At 39.6% G+C, this 21,680-nt stretch overlaps 1 protein-coding gene across 8 annotated transcripts; it reads left to right on the top strand.

Moving 5' to 3' along the window:
* Window positions 1-356: 356 nt before the first annotated feature.
* Window positions 357-19,174, top strand: PRMT9 (protein arginine methyltransferase 9). 8 transcript variants are annotated; one of them, XM_038399762.2, is made up of 14 exons: window positions 357-702; window positions 1,629-1,682; window positions 2,246-2,446; window positions 2,995-3,143; window positions 4,840-5,076; window positions 5,606-5,773; window positions 8,758-8,860; window positions 11,021-11,127; window positions 11,543-11,735; window positions 14,148-14,331; window positions 14,737-15,445; window positions 17,810-17,963; window positions 18,455-18,577; window positions 18,790-19,174. In XM_038399762.2, the coding sequence occupies exons 2-14, from the start codon at window positions 1,677-1,679 to the stop codon at window positions 19,021-19,023; spliced, it is 2,568 nt and encodes an 855-aa protein (XP_038255690.1). In that variant the 5' UTR covers window positions 357-702; window positions 1,629-1,676; the 3' UTR covers window positions 19,024-19,174. The 8 variants fall into 8 exon arrangements, 7 of the variants coding, with proteins under 7 accessions (XP_038255690.1, XP_038255689.1, XP_038255686.1 ...); XM_038399761.2 differs by having other exon boundaries at window positions 446-470; window positions 1,501-1,682; XM_038399758.2 differs by having other exon boundaries at window positions 482-702; window positions 1,501-1,682.
* The last annotated feature ends 2,506 nt before the right edge of the window (window positions 19,175-21,680 follow it).

Raw genomic sequence — 21,680 nt, 5'->3', positions numbered from 1 at the left:
ACAGGGGTTTATCCAATCATGCCTCTGGGAGGGGTCCACGGACTCCCTAGGTGGTTTTGAGGAGCACTGGGCACTATTGGGGACTCTCTGGTTGGTGTCCCCCATGGGGATCCCTCATTTGCAACCCGTCACCTCACTCTCTCGGTCCCTGCTATTTGTTAATTTATTGTCCCCAGGCCTGAAATCAATTGTAGCCTGAACTTAGCAGGTCCTCGGTCGCCTGCCCCACTAGCTCTTCAGCCCTCTCCTGTCCCTCCCTCCGGCTGTCTGACCCCGTGCGGTGATCAGCTCTGCTCCCCCCAGCCCAGGCTGCCCGCTTCACCCCCATAACAGCAGAGCGCACCCCGCCCCAAGGCAGGGCAGCGGAGTCACCAGATGTTACTGAGCATGCTCAGTTCTCCCGAGCATGTTCAGGAACCTCCAGGCTGCCCATCGCGTTCGGTGGCGCAAAGTGACGTCACGCCGGCCGGGTGAGCGGCGGCGCGCGCAGCGGCTTCGCGCCTGCGCGCGGGCGATCGCGGGGCTGAGACGCGTGCGGCCTCCTGGGGGACCTGGCGTCGAACCCCGTGGTTGTAGCTGCGAGGCAGGGTCTCCGCCCGGCGCCAAAATGGCGGCCCCCGGCCGGCGCGGCCGTCGCCGGCTCCGGAGCTGTGTTGTGGGCCGAGCCGTAAGCAGCCAGGTCCTCCCGGAAGGATCGCTGAGGTGACCAGTCCTCGTATCCCGCTCCCCACCGCCGCCATGTGTTACACCTTACCCCGTCTCCTGGCTCGCTCTCAGCCGTGTCCCCACCCATCCCCACCGCCCTAGGCTGCTTTTTCCCGGCCAGGAGCTCGTCTCCCCCCTCGCAGGCACGGGCTCCTCAGATCGGGGTGCGTCGCCCCCCCCCCCACACACACACACGCTCATTCCCTCACAGTGCTTCTGTCCCCCCGTATGTCCACATTCCTTTGCAGAGGGGGTACATTTAACCCCCCTCAGATGCTCGTTTTGTCACAGAGAGGGTACGTCTTTGTCCCTGTCTCGTATGCCCCGGCACCCAGAGCATTTTTAAAGAATAAATACAACAAAGAAAAATAAAACGAAGGGGCCACTGTGACCGTTTAATGCAGGCAGTACAAGTAGTCGGAGGATCCCTGTAGCGTGGGTGCCAAGCAGACATAAAATAGAACAAACAGGTACTAAGGAAAATTGTTTTCCCTCAGGGTTTGGCAGGAAGGAAATCCCACCAGCCAGATACATGTGAAAACGCTTCTGCACAGAGTGCATGGATGTCAACATGTTGCTCTTGAAGCTTTTCCTGTGTCTGGCACTCATTTCCTCCCATAGGAACAATATCCTCCTCCATCCCCCAAAAAAGAGCTGATCAACAGATGTTTATATTGGTATTTTAAAGTATATCCATCATCTGAACTTTTCTCTTACAGTTCCGTTTTCTCCTTAGTTAAGCCATCTCTTCAGATAACTGTATCATGTCATGTCTGTGTCATACTCATCTTACAGAGGTAGATGGAATTACATAACTGCAGAATAGTTGATGAACTTTCATGTGGATTACTGTTACTTCTTTGTGGTGTAATACATCTTGAGAACATCTCTGCTGGGAACTTGCTTTCTGTATTATCTTTCAGTCCTGGGATATAGCCTGAAAATCCTGAAGGCAGGACCAGGATCTATATATGGAAGTAAGCGTTTAAAATTACAGGGGACACTATTTCACAAAATGTGGTATAAGATTATACACAAATTCCTATGATATTTTAACATATTTTATTGTTATGGAAAAAGTTGTCATAACTTGTTGCTCTTAGATGTTAACAAAGCAGATTGTCCTCCTTAGTATCACTTTATGGAGACTATTTTCTCTGAGTATATATTATGCCAGTTGTATTATTGAAAAAGTTTAATTGTAAGTTTTGTGGGTAGTTAAGCATGAAATTCTGTGTGTATATATGAGTTTATAAAAACAAGTTGATCCTCCAGAGACGTGCTAAAAGGTTTTCAAAAGTTTAGCAGAAAAAGTTGTGCAGTTTTAGGCCTTGTAAAGATTTTTACACGTTTAACAGCGGAACTACTCAGAATGTGTAAAGTTAAGCACATCGGCAACTCTTTGTAGGACCCGGGAGGGCCTTCTTCACTGCATGCTAGAATTTTAAGATATTTTGACCTGTTACTTTTATTTGCAAGTTACAGTTACTCTAAGGATAAGAATTTTTTTTGTTTTATTTTTGTTTATGGGAATGCACAGTTAATTTTCTTCAAAATGTCCAACTCTAATGCCAAATCTCATCGTGGCCACCCAGGTGGTCAGGAAGCTGGCAGACGTGAGCTGGTTTCCAGATCTTTACAGAGTGCTCAGCATTGTCTGGAAAATCGGGATTTTGGAACTGCATATGCCCACTATCTCCTGGTACTAAATCTAGCACCTGAGCTAAAAAATGATGTCAGGGTGAGTGCTTTTTGAATTATTTTAGTCAGTCCAAACTCAATTATATTTTTTTCACTCTTAAGAACTTTCTAATGAACAGATGTTGCTTTTATTTTGTATGTAACTTATTTTGAAGAATGGACAGGAGAATTAAAGAGAAACATAGCAGTGTTATGGATGACTCCATAATTTGGTTAATGAGAGCTGTTTGTGCTTGAGGGATAGGGTTTGATTTATTTAATCTTAAAAGCTGAGTGAATTTAGGATTTTGTAAAAATGAGGCTCTATTAGAACTGGCTTGCACTGCGCAAATTTTCTACATACAGCTCTGTAACATGTTACGCTATGCACTGATTAGTGGTAAGGGTAGTTGGATGACTAGGAAGAGACTACCTCACTGGATAACCTAAGCTAGCACTTCCAGCATTATGTGCTGTTAAGGAAATAACTGTGCTCATGTTCATTTCAAGACTAATTTCATACTACCTCCTCTGAAGTTTCCAGTGTCTTCAATTCCCTGCTTTTGATATGCGTATTACTGATTTAGCAATGTTTGCGTCACTTTTCAGGAAACTTTCCAGTTTACCCTCTTCAAATGGGCTGAAGAGCTAGCTTCTCTTGCACGGATTCAAGATTTATTTAACTGCTATGAGCAGGCCCTGGAACTGTTTCCTAATGATGAAATAATATGTAATAGTATGGGGGAACATCTCTTCAGGTTGGTAGTAATCTATATTCAATTTTTTTTTTTAGATGCACTATTTATTATTAATTAGTAATGAACGTGTGAGGATCTGATTCAGCTTTGCTGAATAGGGGTATCTTTGAGCATGGGCACAATGTTAAGTATGTAATACTGAATTTCAAATCTGTTAAATCAATATAAATATATGTACAGTAGTCACATGCTTAAACATACTGTTCAATCCTAAGAAATTCATTTGGTCTTAAAAATAATAATAAAAAAATACTGCCTTTTAAATGTCATTTACCAGCTCACGCAGTAGTTATTTAATAAAAAATTAGACTAGAATGGTTGAAAGCCACTGTGAAGGCTATAGTTTTGGGTAACTTAATTTTTGTAAGGGGTTATGTTCCACGTTTCTACAGGTGTTATGAAGATCCTCTACCTCTACTCTGTTCTGTTCCTCCTAAAGATCCCACATTACAACCAGTTCAGATAAAAGAGGGATGGTTCAGAATACGAATACCCTGTAAATTCCCTTTTCTTGATTGGTTTGGGCCTTAGTTTTCGTTTAACAATATAAGGCATTTCCCTTCGCTGTGCAGTCCCTAAAAGGTGCTGCACATGCTGCCCCCACAGTGCTTCAAGTTCCTGCCAGCGTGGTATGTTAGAATAGGACTTGGCCTTGAAACCTTAATTCCTAACTAGAAATCCAGATCACTTCTATTAGAGTGGTCCGCTCTGATTCTCTTTTTTTTTTAAATAAAGAGCAAAAAACCTCTTCTGACTATATTTTCTTTGCATGTTTTTCTTAAATTTTAAAAATGTTCAATTTTTAAATGTTCCTGGATTGAGAATTTCAGCCCAGAGCAATATTTTATGGTAATTATAATCTTCTTAAAATTGTGATCTAATGGAAACACTGGTAACTCAAGCTGTGACAATTTGATATGAGCTGTGATGTCATACATTACACCTAAATTGGGTAAAATCTTATTTTGCTTTGATTTTTGGAGTTTTGACATTTCTCCATTCTGGCTTGCATTTCTGATTCACTGTTGCTGTTTTTATCATGCAAATAATCCTTATAAGATGCCAATTGTTTTACTGCGGCAAAGTCATGGATGAAATAGAGAGGTAGAAGCAGAGTACAATAAATGATGTATTTTATGTATTTTTGCATTTTAAATCACTGAGGGTAGTACCATAAATCTTACTTTGTAAAGATAACTTCATCCTTTTTGACACAGAACTACCATATCACTGGTTAAGGAACTTAAATTTATATCCTTAAAATGTAAAAACGTAGGGACTTTGTGCAGTAGTGTTTCATAACTCAATTTTAGCCAAGTACATTGGTTGGTTTTCTAGTGAAAACATTATTTTATAAAGGAGCATATTTAGAGTAGAGGGATCTTTCTCTGAAACAGTCTTGTAAATGAAAAATTATTATTTTCAACCCACTTAAATTATTTAGAGCTCACTTTTTTTTATTGTTTGTCCAAGGTGTATCTCTCTCTCATATATGAAGACATAGCCCTTAAAATAAACTAGCTTTCAAATTGTGACTATAACAGTTATTAAAAACAATGCTACTTAACAATTCAGTAATGAATGTCTAAAAATGTGACCCTCCCACCCCCCCACCCCCCCAGTCTTCAGGTTTCAGATATCTGGCAGTCAACTGCATACTTCCTGCTTGTTATTTATTTGTCATTTTTACTATTAGAATGGGCTTTAGAGATGAAGCAGCTGGATATTTCCACAAAGCACTGAAGCTAAACCCTGACTTTGCTGATGCAAAGGAGAATTTTTACCGTGTTGCAAACTGGCTGGTAGAACGTTGGCACTTTATCATGCTTAATGACACCAACAGGAATCTGATTTACCAGAAAGCAATTCAGAAGGTGGTCCGCTCCGGTTGCAGAACTGTTCTAGATATTGGAGCAGGAACAGGAATACTGAGGTTTGTCATAAAATGCATGTTTAATGTAAACTATATTAATATAAATATACTTGCTTTTTAGCAGTCATTGTCATGTACATTTAAATTATCTTCTGTAAAAAAAAAAAAAAAAAACCTGAAAATTAATTTTCATATATTAAAACAAAGCTTAAGGAAGGAAAGACATAACTAGAGTTGTTATTGTGAAGTGAGTACCTAGAACTGCTTCACTAATGGTATGTCTGGTATCCACATGTTAATACATGTTCATTTTGTCACAATGTTGAATTGGAAAACATACCTTGTAGAGATAAACTAAACAGATTGGGCTCCTGGAGTCTTAACAGAAAGATGGATCTGATATCCACCCAAGTGCTATAGTTTGCATTAGTACTGATATCAGGTACTTGTATTAAGAATATGAAATAAATGCTACAGTAAATGTAAATATACTTAGAAAAAAATTTAGACTTTTCTTATCTAAAATAATTTCTAATTGAAATTTTGAAAGAATAAACTAATTCCTATGGTGATTTCTGTTATTTTGCAGTATGTTTGCCAAGAAGGCTGGAGCACCTTGTGTTTATGCCTGTGAGTTGTCGAAGACCATGTATGAACTTGCTTGTGATGTGGTAGCAGCAAATAATATGGAAGGAGAAATCAAACTTCTGCATATGAAGTCTCTTGATATAGAAATTCCAAAGCACATACCTGAAAGGTAGCTTAAAATAGCCTACTGTGATAACTTTTTAGTTCAGTTTTGTTTATGCAAGTGGAGAAAAACTGCACAATGTAACATACTCACTAGAAAACAGAAACTAATTGTCTATTGAGATGATACTTAAAAATTCTCACACAATTTGTCTGTTAGATTAATATTTCTCTGTCACAGAAGGCCGTATTTAACTATATTGCAAGTAATGTTTCACTGTTCATTAGAGTAAACTTCATTCATTCAAACCATTTATTTACCAGGTAAAGCATTTGGGACAGACAAACCTGAAAGGAGACAAAAAGAGGAAAAAAATAGAACAATAATTCAGTCAGTTAGGTCAGTGTCTGGTTGTCAGTCAGGGGTCTTCCTCCTCCTGTTCTTGAACATTTTTTGGCAGTAGCTTTTGTGTGTTTGCTGTCAGGACTAGTAAGTCTGGTTAGCTCTCTAGGTCCATTCATTTGCAACAATGTCAGACCATTATTTAATGACTGTAAGGTTCTTTACATCCTAAAGGTTACAGGAGAATAATTTTACATGGTTGTCTTTCAGATAGTTCCACTGTAGACATCTACATACAATAGGTGTTTCAAGTCCACAATTCCAAGAAATTATTGTCCTAGAGATTTTACAAAAGCTTAACTACTTAGTCAAGGGGAAAAAAAGCTAATTCTAGATCCTGCAAAGTGCTACATCCATTGACTCTTACCTCTTTGGACCACTTTCTAATGGCTTGATCCTAAAAATAAGTTTAGGGGGCTAAAGCAAAAGGAAAAGATGGAACCAAGTCCAGTATAAATATGGGATGAATATCTATGATTTCAAAAGGTTCAGTTGTCTACTAAGTTTCAAATCTATCACATATTTTGTTTAGGTGCAGTGAGAAGATAAATTACCATACCAGGTTAAACCAAAGACTTAATGTGATTAATGGATTCCAGAGCCAGAAGGGACCACTGTGATCATCCAGTCTGACTTCCTGTATACACTAGCCCATAGAACTTCTCCAATATAATTCCTTTTGAACTAGAGAATATCTTTTAAAAAAACAACATACAATCTTGATTTAAAATTAGCAAGTGATTGAGCATCCACCACAACTCTTGGTAGGCTGTTCCAATTGTTAATTATCCTCACTGTTAAAAATTTAGGCCTTATTTCCAGTTGGAATTTGTCTAGCTTTAGATTCTAGCCATTGGATTGTCATTGGACACAAATCGTTGGTGGACTTGCATCCTAGAAGTTTAACATCTTTGTTTCTTTTGAGAGACTTTTATACTTAAGAAAACTTTCAAGTTTACCATGCTTAAATACAAAGTGTTTTTTTCACATGTTTAATAACTTTTTAGCCATATTTTCTAATTACCAAATAAATTTACATGTGTAATTTGCTCCAGTACATCTTGTACTTAATTCTGCAATTAATTATAATGTCAAGTTTGGAAGATCTCGCTGATTTCTGTGGTAGGTCTGAGATGCCATAAACAAAGGATTTTAACTTCACTACTCAAAGGAAATCTGTTGTATTCAGAAGTGAGACAAGATGTAAGGGTATCCGCACATGAAGTGGACATTTCTTACTTGGTGGCCTCTAGGAGGTTGGTGGGGAATTGCCCTTGTGCAGATCCTCCACCCCGAGGTTGGAGAAGTTTAAGCAGCACAGAGGGCTGCTTTAGACACTGGGCTGAAGTAATTATCTGCAGAGCCATGTTACAACTGCTCCAAGTGGATTCTAGTTCTGACACATTTCTCCAACCCCCCGTTCCTCTGCAAAGCACGTCACGCTGGTTGCTGATAGCTGGCACAATGATTTCATCCTTAGCAAGTTCAGGTTCTCTGGTAGCTTTCAGAAAAGGCCATCAGCATCTTTTTGTTCAGTTTGTAAGATTTCTAATATTGGTAATTTCATCTTGTTTTTATTCACACTTAAATGTATTCATGTAGCATCAGTATGATTTTAGCTTTATTTTCTGTTTTTATCTTGAAAGGTGTATTTATTTATTTTCTCTACAATTGTCCTCTCATCTTTATTGCTAGTACGTCCTTTTGTATGGTGGTTATGGGTTAAATAATAGTGTCACTTCAACCAAATTATAATGTATTTAAAAAGCTTTGTTGATTAGGCTACTGAGTCCACTCAGCATCCCAGAAAGCTGTTGCAGTTGGCAAAGCACAGTTTGATTTAGCATTTTAGTTTTCAGCACATCTGGTTAAGAGTTGTTTTCAAATGGGACGCTTCTGGGGAGCTATAAGTTTAAATAGCAGAAATCTATTAAAGGGTTGCTGGTGTAGACACAGCACTATTTTACTGAAGCTTATTCATCATTTCAGCCCTGCTGCTGTTGGTAATATTGAGATTTAAGATTAATCCAAGATTAATATAGGTGCCTTAGTTTTTAGTCTCAAATTAAATTACTAATTTAAAGGTAATATGTGCCCACTAATCTCTTTCATGTCCTGCTTAGAAGTTGTATTTAAAGTATAACTATAAAATTGCACTGTTTGCATGCTTTAACTTAATACATAACAAACTGAGCAAAAATGTTATGGACTCTCCTTCAAGTGCTAATCACCGTTGAATTTATTTTACATGTAAGCTTGTGTTCTGGAATATGGTCTGCCATATTTCAAGTCTGTTTGAAAGGTCCTATTTATTTTTATGTTTGTCTTAGGTTCTTCCCATACCTAATGATTCCTAAGCATTGTCTGGAAAGTTTCATGGAAAATTGTTGCTCATTGTTTATAAACTTATCTATAGTTTGAATAACTTGTTATAACAACGACTTAAAATATGTCCCTCTGCTGGATGTGTTTTGATTTTCACTTACATGAATACTTTAGTAGCACAGCTTTTTATCAACATTTGCTGCCTCTAGATTCAGTTTACATTTGTATTTTATTTTAAAATGTGTGACTTCTAGCAGAAATTTGTAATGCCCATTACCATCTCATAACTGTAACTACCTTTTCTTAAAAACAATTTTTCATAGGGTTTCCCTGGTTGTCACAGAAACGGTAGATGCAGGTTTGTTTGGAGAAGGGATTGTGGAGAGTTTGATACATGCTTGGGAGCATTTGCTTTTACGACCAAAGGTAGGTCATGTATTCAGATACTTATAAATCAGAACCACACTGAGACATACATACATACATACATACATACATAACACATCCTTATTATGAATGTTTCACTCTTTGTAATGCTTAAACAATTGATACTTTATTTTTAAATTTGAGTTACATTAGTGTTGTGAAAGTGAGATTTGACAGCCTTATTGGCAGAAGTACCATATCGTGCCTGTTATATGTGAGTAGACAAGCAGTGACAATGCACCTTGTGAATGACACTGCCTTATCAATGTTTTTCAACACTAACCTGGCAGGAGCAGTGTAGGGAGGGTAGTTCAGTCTTTATGGCTCTTCATTCCTTGACCTCTGTGTCTATCAGTGATGCCGATTTTGATGACTTTTGTGTTGTGGACACTTGTCTACTGCAAACCAGACTGAAATCTATTAATTTAATATTAAGACACAAAATGGCTGTCAGAAGGCCATGCAGTCAGTAGAGATCTAGGCTGGATTTGAAACAGCAGCCTAGAAAGAAAAGGCTTCACTGTAACTGAAACCAAAATCACCTCTATGCAATTAATAGAAACTAATATGCATCTGCTTCTAACACTAGAGGGCATTCTGTTACCAATCTGTTAAATCTTCCATTTCACCCTTATTTTATATTTAATAATTCCTTGGTGATTAATTTGAAAAGCTAGAAAATGCCACTGCATCTTTTTGTGGGGGTGGGGGTGCAGGAGGGGGGGAGTTGCTACATGCATCTTGCCTTTAAGACTATGTAAATGTAACTCCTCCCTCCCCCCCAAAAAAACAAAAACAAAAAAAACAAAAACACCTCTACTTTTTATTATCTGTGTCTGACAAACTTCTGTTTAGGTCTCATGAAATAAATGAAAAGTTACAGGATCTAGTTCCTTCTTTCACGTTTTCCTCCTAAACAAAAAGAAAAAGATTACCTTAAAATCACCATCTAGGTGAAGGGTTTTTTATTTGCTGTATTAGACTGAGATTGATGACCTCTAGTATTATAAAACAGGAATAGTTTGATCTATTCATTATGCATGTTTTTAGTTAACTTGTATTCCTTCAAGTTAGGATCAAATACAGGGTTTAAAATTACACAAGAAAATACAATGAACTGTCACACACAACTGGTATGTAAATAATTGAAAGCTTATGTGTAGCTCCATGAGAGGGTAGTTTTAGATGTATTAAAACATAAGAACTATTTATGAGGTTCTTACTTTCGATTCATCCTCTTTCTGCCATGTCTATGTTGTCATTTGGTGAGTTTATATGTATTGATCAGCAGCTTGTTTATGTTGAGACAGTGAAGAGAGAGAAAAGACAATAAAGAGAGAACCAACCTATATCTAAAATACAAAGACTTTATTAGAACAAGATAAGTATGGAAAAGAAATATTTGAGAAAAAGTATGCCGTTGATACAAGAGAAACAACCAATGCTGAAAGATAGGTGGTAAAAGTCCAATGCTGAAAGATAGGTGGTAAAAGTAAAGTATTTTTAAAATATATATTGAAGCTATCAAATTAATTACTGGGAAGTAAGCAAGATAAACAGGGGATAGACTGATAAAATCACATTGGAGAGCATGACTTATTAGAAACTATCAGTTGAGAATTCATATATAATGCAGATTGGCATTATTGAGAAATAAGAAGTTATGGAAAAATATTACTTTACAGTTAAGCCTGGAACTGAAAATGGGATATTCTTCAGGCAGATACATTAGGAAAAAACAAAAATACTACCTCCTAGTGAGTGACCCTTTAATATGCCATCAATTTGTTGTGATCAATGTGTATGCAAAGAAAAGGTAGCTGTGGATGCAACAATATCAAAGGAGCATTTGAAATACTTTGGGAAATGAAAAAATTGGGAAAATAACTACAGCTTCTAGACTTTTCATCCTTCAGTGTATATATAGTATACAATTGGCTGTTTTTTCAGGAAAAGAGGGATAATTTAATTCACCACATTTGCACAAAACATTGAATTGACTGCAATTACAAAAAAAAATTAAAAACATCATTAGTCTTGAGAATATTTATTGACGTTTTTGAGATAATAATGAATGACAGAGAAATAACAAACTTAAACTCAGCAGTAGAAATAGGTCTTCATCTCATTGTGCCATCTTATTTATTTACATTTTCACAGCCTAAAAATCAAGACATGGGCACAGAAGACTATGGTCAAGTTATTCCTGCAGGTGCTATTGTATTTGGGATGGCAGTGGAATGCAAAGAGATACGCAGACATCACAGGTGTGTTTATACTTTGACAGGACTTGGAGCTCACATTTGACCGATTTAGGAAAAGAAATGTGATCAATTTATACAAAAGGGAAATATTTTTTATTTTCTATTCACTTAACACAAATATTTGTATGTATTATTGTGTGTGTAGTTAAATGAGACCACCAACTTAAGCAGCTGTGCAAAGTATGAACAGAATTTCTGTATGGTTGAGTGACTGAGCTGGTACTGATTAACTTTTAGGTCTGTATTTAACTCCTGAAAGAGATGTATGTTTAATATTCCAGGAATGGCTACCAACAATGTCTGTTATCACACTGTGCGCTCAATATGTTCAGTGTTCAAGGGGAAGGACTGTGTATAAGCTTTGATTTGTCTAAGTTTGGCTTGTTTTTGGTTTTCTTCCTCCCTGCTCCCCACCTAGGGTGGGAATACAAGAAGTTGCCTGTGTGCATTTGGCAGAAACAGTGGAGTTTTGTAGTCCAACACGTGCTTCTGTGAACTCAGAGGAAACTATTGAACCTTACACAACAGAAAAACTCAGTAGAGTTCCTGGGGGTTATATGCCACTGACAGAACCCTTTCAAGCCATGACAGTGGATTTCAACAATCCGGAGGTAATGATTTCTTCACTTTCTTGCATCCTAAAAACATACAGAAAACCTGTAGAGCAGCTGATGCAGAGCCAAAAATCTGCCTTGTCTCTAAGGGTATTTATTCATTGCCGTTAGGTTGGGTGATAGTTATTTGAGTTTGAGCACCCAAGTTAGCCTGTGCTGGGTGTGAATAGCCACTCTGCAAAGCCATACCTGAGTTAGTGCACTCACCCGCATGCATCATTAGGACTTCTGGGGGTATATCTCATGGTTCCTTGTGCTGCAGGCTTCTTTCCCAGTGAATTATAGAAGAACTTGTCTGTCCTTCTGGGAGGGAATTGTAGGAAATGTGTTGGAGGATTGTCCGCACTCAAGTGATTTAGCTGCATTCTCACTGCAAAGTGAACAGGTTACCAGTCTGAGTGAAAGTGGCACCTGAGCTCTTGGCTGTAGCCCCAGTTAGGCCAGCTAGTCTGGGTTGAAAGCACCAGTAAACTTGGGTGAGGTGGTTTTGTATGTGAACAGAAGTAGAGACAGGGATAATATCCAAGAAATATCCTGAGGTAACTCTGGAGTAAAGACACCCTAACTAAATTTATTAAATGTGGTGTTACATGTTTGTCCATATGTCCTTGACCTATTGGTTCATTTTTACCACTAGAATTGCAATATATAAATGACCAGATTTCAAGTAAAATTATAGGAGTGCATTTGAATTGTTGAGGATGACGCAGGAAAGAGTATTTTATATTTAAAGTCAAAATATTACCACTTAACAATGAGCTGCTAATAGATGCTTGCAGTGGAGAGTGGGATAAGTCACCATTCAAACAACTCATGATTTATTTCCCCTATGGAAACCATCTTGTACATCTATATTTTGTCAATGTAAATAGGTTTATTTTTGTGTATGTGTAACGCCCACAGACCCCGGTCGTCAGTGGGTAGGATCGAATCGGGGATCTCTGGAGTTTAGTGCATGAGCCTCTACCGCATGAGCTAAACGCCAACTGGCTCTTAGCTAAGGCAGTAGAGCAGACTCATTTTTTTTCTCTCTCTCTCTAAATGGTCTCAGTGCCACTAGTGGGGGCAGAACACCACACCCAGAAGGTGTGTGAGTTACATATGCACCAAATAGAGCTGAGTAAGTCTCGGTGCCAGTGATGGCCATGCAGACTGAAAGGGCGATACATTTTGATGCTGGTGCATGTGTGTTTCTGGCTTGTTGACCCATGGAGAGGAGTTTGCACCAAAGTGGTGAGCCAAAGCTGAATAAATTGTTTATATAGATAAAATCATTCTTGGCTACTGATTGGTTGGGAATTGCTATGTTCTGTATCGGTAACTTTCCCTGTTCACCTTATCTGACATCTAAGGTCAACGAATGAAGTAAAGCAAAGCATTTGAATATATTACAGGGAACTATGCTGCAATAATCTCTAATGTCTTTTCCAGCTCTGGCTTCTCTGATAAACGATTAGTGTCTTGTCAAATGCTTAATCTTGTACATGTTATCCTCAACTTGTGCCAATATATATGTGTTTAATCTTATGGAATACATTTGATAAGATCCTAGAAGTAATGTGAAACTCTCTAAACATTTTATTACCTAGATCAGTGTTTCCCAAACTTGGGATGCTGCTTATGCAGGGAAAGCCCCTGGTGGGCCCGGCCGGTTTGTTTACCTACCACGTCCGCAGGTTCAGCCAATCGTGGCTCCCACTGGCCGCAGTTCGCTATGCCCGGCCAATGGGGGCTGCGGGAAGTGGCGCAGGTTGAGGGACGTACTGTCCGCTGCTTCCCACAGCCCCCATTGGCCTAGAGAGGCCAGTGGGAGCTGCAATTGGCCGAACCTGCGGACGCGGCAGGTAAACAAACCAGCTGGGCCCGCCAGGGCTTTCCTTGAACAAGGGGCGGAACAAGTTTGGGAAACTTCTTCTGCTTCAAATAAAGCAGATTCCAGCCTTACTGTGTGAAGAGGTATAAATACAATACACAGTAGGTGAAAACAAATGTATTCATTTTTATTTGTTTGGAACAAGTGAATACTCATGACTGTGCAGCTTTTTGCCACCAGCAATCTGTTGGCAATGGAGTTACCTCTCCATACACTGGCAAGTCACTCATTTTTTTTTCCTCTCATGCCCACTGTTGGTTCTCAAATAGTGTCATTCAAACATATTCCCTTTTAAAAAAAAAACAACACATAAAACTATTGACACACTGGCAGTTGGGAGCAGGGTTACACATCAAAGTACGAAATTCAGAAATTAAATTAACTGCTTCTGGGGTTAATTCTAAAAACAAACTCTAAATTTATGTTCCCATCAGTAAAAAGGAGTCTGACATACCTTCCATTCTCAACATTAGTTAGCTATCACTCTTGGGGAAGAGGTACTCAAGTTTTATTTTTCTTTTTACTATCATGGTCAGGAATTGAAAAGCCTGGCAACCAGGAAGCCTTGCAAGATCAGCGTACCTGTCACTCAAGGAGGTATACTGGATGCTATTGTGGTCTGGTTTGTACTACAACTTGATGATGAGCACAGTCTATCTACAAGTCCCAGTGAGGAAACTTGCTGGGAACAAGCAGTCTACCCTGTGCAGGGCCTTCCTGGTATGTGGATTTTCCATGGCAATACTATTAACTTTTTTATATTTTGTTTATTTGATAGTAACTTAAAAGTCTTAAAAGGATGCTATCAGTTTGCCTCAGAGATAAGGGAACATATTAGGGAAAGAGGACATTGCATCACTAACCATAGCAGCATATTTCTCTTCCTCAGTCTCTCTGAGCGTTCCTCGGAATCCTTACTTCATTATTAACTTAGTTAGCCTTTCCCCAGCCATCATTGTCCCTCTTCTCTCCCTCTTATGCTATATCAGTAGTTTCCTCGTAGTAGTTGGAAAATGGCTCTAGTGTTGGTTTTGCTTCCTAAAACCACAGATTAGGCATTTGTGTGGACACTCCCTTATAATTTCTGAAAGTTACTAATGTACCTTTTTGTACTTTTTTGATAAGATTATTCTGTGAAACCTGGAGACACTGTGATGATGGAAATATGCTGCCAAGATTGCTACTTGAGGATCCAGAAGATTTCTGTTTTGACTTCAGAGTATGGGATGGACGTTGAAAGGGAGAACACACTGGCTTCGGGCAATGAGGCTGAACTATGTAGTGCTCTGGCTAGTCTTCAAACTACTAGCACATTGGATGGCATTGGGCAGGAGTGCATGCTGGAATCCACTGAAATTGCACTTCTGAACAATGTGCCATACCATGAATGCTTTAATGCTGCCATTGGCAAAGTGTTGTCATCCTTGATCCCAACAAGAGAATCTCTGTCAATGGATGTTGATGGTCATGATAGAGAGATGAACTTTGAAAAGAGTCAAAACAAGAACTCCTCATATACAACTCATGACCCTTTGTATGTATTAGATGTGTCCGAGGGCTTTTCAATTCTGCCAATAATTGCTGGCAAACTTGGGCCAGTTAAAGCTTACAGTTCTGTTGAAAAAGAGCAGCATCAAATAGCCCTTAACATAATTTCAGAAGCCAACCATTTCCCTAAAGAAACATTAGAGTTTTGGCTCAGCCACTTAGAGGATGAGAGTGTGATGTTACAGAGACCCAAATCAGACAAACTGTGGAGTATTATAATTCTGGATGTCATAGAGACTTCAGGTTTAATCCAGCAGGACGTGATGGAAAAGGCAGCAATATCCAGGTACTGTATGACATTTATAAATCTTCTGAAGGTGAGAGAGAACCTCCTTAGTAATTCCAAGCTTCAGCCAGTCTGACTGAAGCTTGGAATTATTTTGGTCAAAGACAATCGGTTAAATTATTTCATTTTTATAGAAATTTATTACTGTGATTAAAAAAAAATAGGGAAAATCTTATGCTTAGCATACCAGAAATCTAAACAACCATTGTCCTGATGCTGTTATCAGCAGCATGAAATTTTAAGAGATCTGAGTGATAGAACAAGGTCAGAATCTTGTACATTTCAAACTATTGTGGAACAGACTGAAATTCTTAAGAGACAGATACATGTGAGCTAGAACAGAGACAAAGAGAAAAAGGGATAGTGAACAGACAAACAGGTAACACCAAGCAAGAGAGAAATGAAGAAAATACAAGACAAAATAATAGAAAATAGCAAGAAGAGCAGAAACAAACAGTGGGAGGAATATTAGAGAAAGAAAGGATGAATCTTCAGTTTTAGAGGGCTTTTATTGGGGTAGTGCGGAGTGTGTGTGCATTTGTAATATTTTCATCTATTCATCCAGATTTTTAGTGAGGTCAGGATAATAATATCCAAGGGAGCATGATTTTGCTGTGTCAGCCCTTTTGGGGAAGTTGGTTCTGATTGTGTCATATGTACATTCACATCAGTTGTCAGTTAATGTGAAGATGTGGCTAAGAAGGAAGTCTCTCTCTTTTTGCCATTTGTTGTCCCTGCTAGTGCCTTTGTAAAGAGACCTCTGCTAGAAAACAAGGAGAACACAAAGTCAATGCAGAATTCTGTGTCAGGGAACTGAAGAAGCCTCTGAGTCTAGCACAAGAATACTGTTAACTTTGTTTCTTGTGTGTCTTGAGAATGATTTTGTTAAATTTTTAAAACACTGCTGGCATCCCACATCTGGGTGATTAATCTAATTAGCACTATCTTGGGCACATCATGAATTAACTGAATTCCTGCCATTTTCATTCTGCACAAGGGTTTGACTCTCAAGCAGGATCCTACTTTCCTGAACAGTGCCCTAGTGATCTCTTTCCCAGCACCCTCTGGCTTCCAGTTTTATTAAAAGCTTCCATTGCCATTTTTTCACAATGCTTCAGTATTGTCTTGGAGTCACAGTTTTGTAAATAAACCTGAAGCCTGAATAGCCTATAACACCATCTTACTGAATCTACATAAGAATGGCCATGCCACATAAGAACAGTGATCCATTTAATCTAGTATCCTGACTTTGACAGTGGCTGGTGCCAAATGCTTCAGAGAGAATGAATAGAACAGAGCAGTTATCATGTGATCTGGTCATCCAATCTTAGCTTCTGGCAGCGTACTGGCCTGGAAGGGTAGGGCTTGCACTGACATAGAATGGCCTATCTCCAGTGCTCTTCCACCTGACCTATCACTGTTCTTCACTGGGTATTTAATATTTTGAGTTCCCCGAGTCAAAGACAAACTGTCAACCAGCCTTCAAAGAAAATGAATCCTGGTATAATACAGTGCGGAATTTGACAAGATATTTTAGATTAGGAGTGATCTGAAAAGTTGTTAGGCCCCAATTTGGGGAAGCACTTGAACACTTCTGACTTCATTGGAACTTAAGTACCCATTCTGAATCAAGACCTTAATGCAGTCAGTTTATTTCAGGGATGGGCAAACTATGGCCCGCGGGCTGTTTTAAGCTGGCCTGAGAGCTCTCGCTGGGGCACCAGGTCAGGGGCTGCACCATGCGTCTCAGCCCCACTCTGGCTCTGCATCCAAGGTGTTGGGTCGGGGGCCGCACCATGCGTCTCGGCCCCGCTCTAGCTGTGCAGCCAGGATGCTGGGTCAGGGGCCACGCCACTTGGCTCCTCGAAGCCGTGGCATGGCCCCGCTCTGAAGGTCATGGGCTACTCCGCGCCTAGGAGCCGGAGAAGGGACAAGCCACTGCTTCCGGGAGTTGCTTGAGGTAAGTGCTATGTGGAGGCTGTACTCCTTTCCCCACACACCAACCCTGATACCCCTCCTGCTCTGCAAACCCCTTGATCCCAGCATGGAGCACCCTCCTGCACCCAAAACCTCTCATCCACAGCCCCACCCCAGCGCCCACACCCCCAGCCCTGATCCCCCTCCGAACCCTCGGTCCCAGCCCAGAGACCCTCCTACACCCTAAACGCCTCATCCACAGCCCACACTCCCACCCAGAGCTCTTCCTGCACCCCAAGCCCAATTTTGTGAGCATTCATGGCCCCACCATACAATTTCTATTCCTTGATGTGGCCCTCAGGCCAAAAAGTTTGCCCACCCCTGATTTAGTTTCTTACTAGCAGGAGAACACATTTTGGCAATAAACATCTCTATCTCTCTTTATAGGTGTTTGCTTCACTCTGGAGGAAAGATATTCCCACAATATGTGGTGATGTATGGGATGCTCGTAGAATCGCAATCTTTAGTACTTGAAAGTGCAGTTCAAGGGACTGAACCCACACTTGGGTTTAATATAGCACCTTTTATCAACCAGTTCAAGGTAGGAAGTTAGCGACATGCTTCATTATCAAGCATAGCTCTCAAAACCCATAAATGCCCAACTGGGGGCCACAACTTCAATATAAGAAATTTAAGAAAAAGCAGTGCTGGAAGTATTAATGATGTTGGATTAATTTCTTCAATATGTTTTATAACTTAAGTTCTGTGCATAGATACTGATGTAAATGTACTATAATAGAAGTCAAGACACATGCTTCAGGTAGGACAAAAGTGATTTGTGGTCTGATATGGAGAGCAGTAAAAGTAGCTGCTACTCTGAAACCAGTAAATTTATGACTTCCAACACTTCAGTGTTCAAAAAAACAGCTTTGGTAGGAGACTGTTTTCTTATGCAACTTGATTTTAGAAAGGATTAGAAGCGATAGTTATTTTAGAAGTTCGGTTCCATTAGGAAGCAATGCAATAATTCACAAATTGAAAGTTGCTGTTGTATAATTGTTAAGCCTGAAAGCCTGATATATTCCTCCTTAGGTGCCTGTTCGTGTATTTTTGGATCTCGCCACATTACCATGTGTGCCCTTAAGCAAGCCAGCAGAGCTGCTAAGACTAGATCTCATGAATCCCTATTTGAACAGCTCCAATAGAGAAGTAAAGGTAAGTTGAACAGGCACAATTTTTTTCCTCATTTCCATGGTTGAAAAATTCAGTACAAAAGCTATTTCAATGCAAGCCAATTTGAAGTAGATTTGAACAGGTTTGAACCGCTGTATTTGATTTTCTTGGTGATCTAGCCACTGCCATAATACAAATAAAATCAGTGAAAAATTAGAGTTCTCCTTCCTTACAGACCCTCTCTTCATTTTTAGGTGCAAGTTTGTAAGTCCGGCCAAGTCACTGCTATTCCATTTTGGTATCATATACATCTAGATGAAGATATTTATTTGGATACGTCAAGTGATTCCTCCCACTGGAAACAAGCTGCAGTTGTTCTTGACAAACCGATCCAAGTTCAGCTTGGAGATGAACTTGTGCTCAACATTCAGCACTATAAAAGCAATGTCAGCATCACAGTAAAGAGCAGTCACTTGGAAACTGATTGATATGTTCAAATCAAAGAAAATTATCTTGGCTAAAATATAATTATCTATGCACATTAGCAGAATGGCTCAGCATTTAAGGTGTTTAATAGAAGAGCATAAAATCTAGGTTTTATGTTTTGGCCCAAGAGGGTTTTTTTAATTGATTTTTTTTTTTTTTTTTTTTTAATATATAAAGAGGCCCTACTGATTAACTACAAGCCATTATGCAAGGGCATTTTGAACTGTTATAGTGAAGTCATGTCTTCCTCAACAGCAGGAAGCTTCATTGTTAACTGAATTGATTATTTCTCCAATTTTCCTTTGTACAAGCTGCAGAGGAAGCTGTAATTTTTGTTGCAGAGATGCTCACAATTTTTTGTTTTTGTGTAAGGTGCTCAGATACCTTAGCAGTAAGCACTGTATAAATATCTACATACATAGAATGCAATATTGTGACACAATTAGATTCTTCCCTCAATCCCACACCTTTGTGGCAACTATTTTAAATTACATGAAGCTGTATTAAGGAGGCAGTTTTAAAATAAACTCATGAATGCCCTACATGGTTATGTTCCCTCCTCTAAACTCTCTCCCCCTCCCTCCCTGCCCCGGTTGTAGATCTTACTATGTACACATTTATTTCTCACTGCCTCCAAGCTCCCCAGGTTTTGTCCTCCTGAGTCTGCACTACCCCTACAATTGCAGCAGCACAAGTTTATTCACAGTTGAACTTAAGAAACGCTTGTCAAAGTCATGAAGCTGTTGTGCAGGGTAGAAGGATGGTCATGTGGTTAAGAAACCAAGACTCAGGAAGTTTAGATGAACCAGGAACTGTACTACGTGAACTTTGAGTCACTTATTCTGTCTCACTTTACCCATCTGGAAAATGGGGGTACTAGTTCCCTACCTACCAAGTTCATCAAGATTGTGAGATTGTTAAATGTTCGATATACTCTGATTCTGTGGTGGGTGCATTTGTATGAGGTTATTTTGCTGCTTAGAAAAGAGTTTTACAAACTCTTAAGTCCTGCACTGGAATGTACCGCTCGACAAATGCTTCACTACTGTGTAAGAGGCGCATGCACTAGCTGCAGTTTGAGAAATGTTTGTTACATGGCAAAGATTAAGAAGTTGAGGTACAATTGAAGGGAATTAGAAAATTTCAAAAACAAAGGCAAAAAATAGGGTAGGAAAGAAAAATAAGCTGTCCTCAAATTCGATGGCAAGAAAGCAAAGACCAAGACAGTTTTTTTCCACATTAAGATTCTAAAACTAAACCTATTGTCACCATTTCTTTGTTTCCTACTCCAAACAGACTGTGGACCTTAAAGAAAGGGAAGAGTGCATTTTTTATTTAGTAGAAAGAGCTCCAGATATAGTTCTTCAAGCTCTGTGCCATTGCATACAAATAGCAGCTTATGCACAATAAAACACTGCTTTTATTAAAGGTAAATCTGAATTCTCTGCCAAAGCCTGGCTATTCAGACCAAGCAAAGGAGTCTGATAGTGAGTTTTTATGGACAGATTAAGTTGCAGTGCTTAGTCTGCCTTGATGTCTTCTTTCCTCCTGTGCAAGGGAAGGATACAATTATAGTTTGATTTTCACCTGTGCCAATAGTGTCAGCTTGCTTGCATATTTATACTTTCCTCTAGAAATTTCCACTACATGCATCCAACAAAGTGGGTATTCACCCACGAAAGCTTATGTTCCAATACGTCTGTTGGTCTCCAAGGTGCCACAGGACTCTTTGCCGCTTTAACACTGTTCAAGGCTCTCCTTGGTATGTGGAAGAAAAGTCTGGCCAAGTCACTGCCATCCCATTTTGGCTTCTGTGTCGCTGCATATTCTCTCTGTCCACAGATTCCCAATGGAGAACTGTTGCAGGTGACAAGTCCGTTTGGCCTGCTAGATATGGTGGCTGGCTACGAGAGGGATGCAGTCCAAGGAGCCAGCCAGGGAGTGGTTGGACCGTGGGGCTGCATTTCAGAGAGAAGTGGAGATAACAGCTTGCCCCTTGATGGAATGGTAAAGGGGTCTCAGCAAGGTAGTCTATCCCAGGACCATGACAGAAGGCACGGACTCGCCTTCAAGTCCATAATCAGAGACCATACCCATTATTTCTTCAGAATTAGAAAATAATTGGAATAAAGCCCCTTCCCTCTGTACTGCAGAGGAACTTCTTCCCTGCTCCAAGACATAGAATTGATTCCACCTCTTGAAGCACAGTGAATGGGTTTAGGGGTAGAGAGGGGATTGAACTGCCAGGAATATCCCACTGAGATGTCTAGAAATCATCACCAATAGTTCCATATGATGGGGTTCCATACTCCAGAAAATAAGGTTGGTCCCCAAAGGGAGTGGTGGTAAAAGGGGTAAAGGCATTCTGTACATCAGTTTTGACCAAGATGTCCAAAGGTTCGTTTTGACGTGGTGGCAGAATGTGAGGATGGAGGCCAAAGGTCCTCTTTGGAAAACATTGCCTGTTGTGGTGCTGAGGATATGTTGAAAACAGACAAGAGGATGATCTTTGCCTGGTGTAAGTCTGAAGTCTAACTTGCATCCTCCTAGAAGACAGTGTGCAAACTCCCAGAGACAGTCCTTAAAACCCCATCCAGGGATTTTCCTCTGATAAGTTCACAACTTCTTTTGCTCATAACAAGAACCCCTATGAATCTAA

Source organism: Dermochelys coriacea, chromosome 4 (assembly GCF_009764565.3).
Source record: "Dermochelys coriacea isolate rDerCor1 chromosome 4, rDerCor1.pri.v4, whole genome shotgun sequence".
NCBI classification, from domain to species: Eukaryota; Metazoa; Chordata; order Testudines; family Dermochelyidae; genus Dermochelys; species Dermochelys coriacea.
This window is presented reverse-complemented; position numbering and strand designations above follow the sequence as displayed.

What these genes read in the sequence shown, in the direction of transcription:
- PRMT9 (XM_038399762.2), top strand. An exon ending in GAAAAGGCAGCAATATCCAG is followed by an intron (nt 15,446 to 17,809) that starts GTACTGTATGAC and finishes CTCTCTTTATAG; the next exon opens with GTGTTTGCTTCACTCTGGAG. An exon ending in CTTTTATCAACCAGTTCAAG is followed by an intron (nt 17,964 to 18,454) that starts GTAGGAAGTTAG and finishes ATTCCTCCTTAG; the next exon opens with GTGCCTGTTCGTGTATTTTT.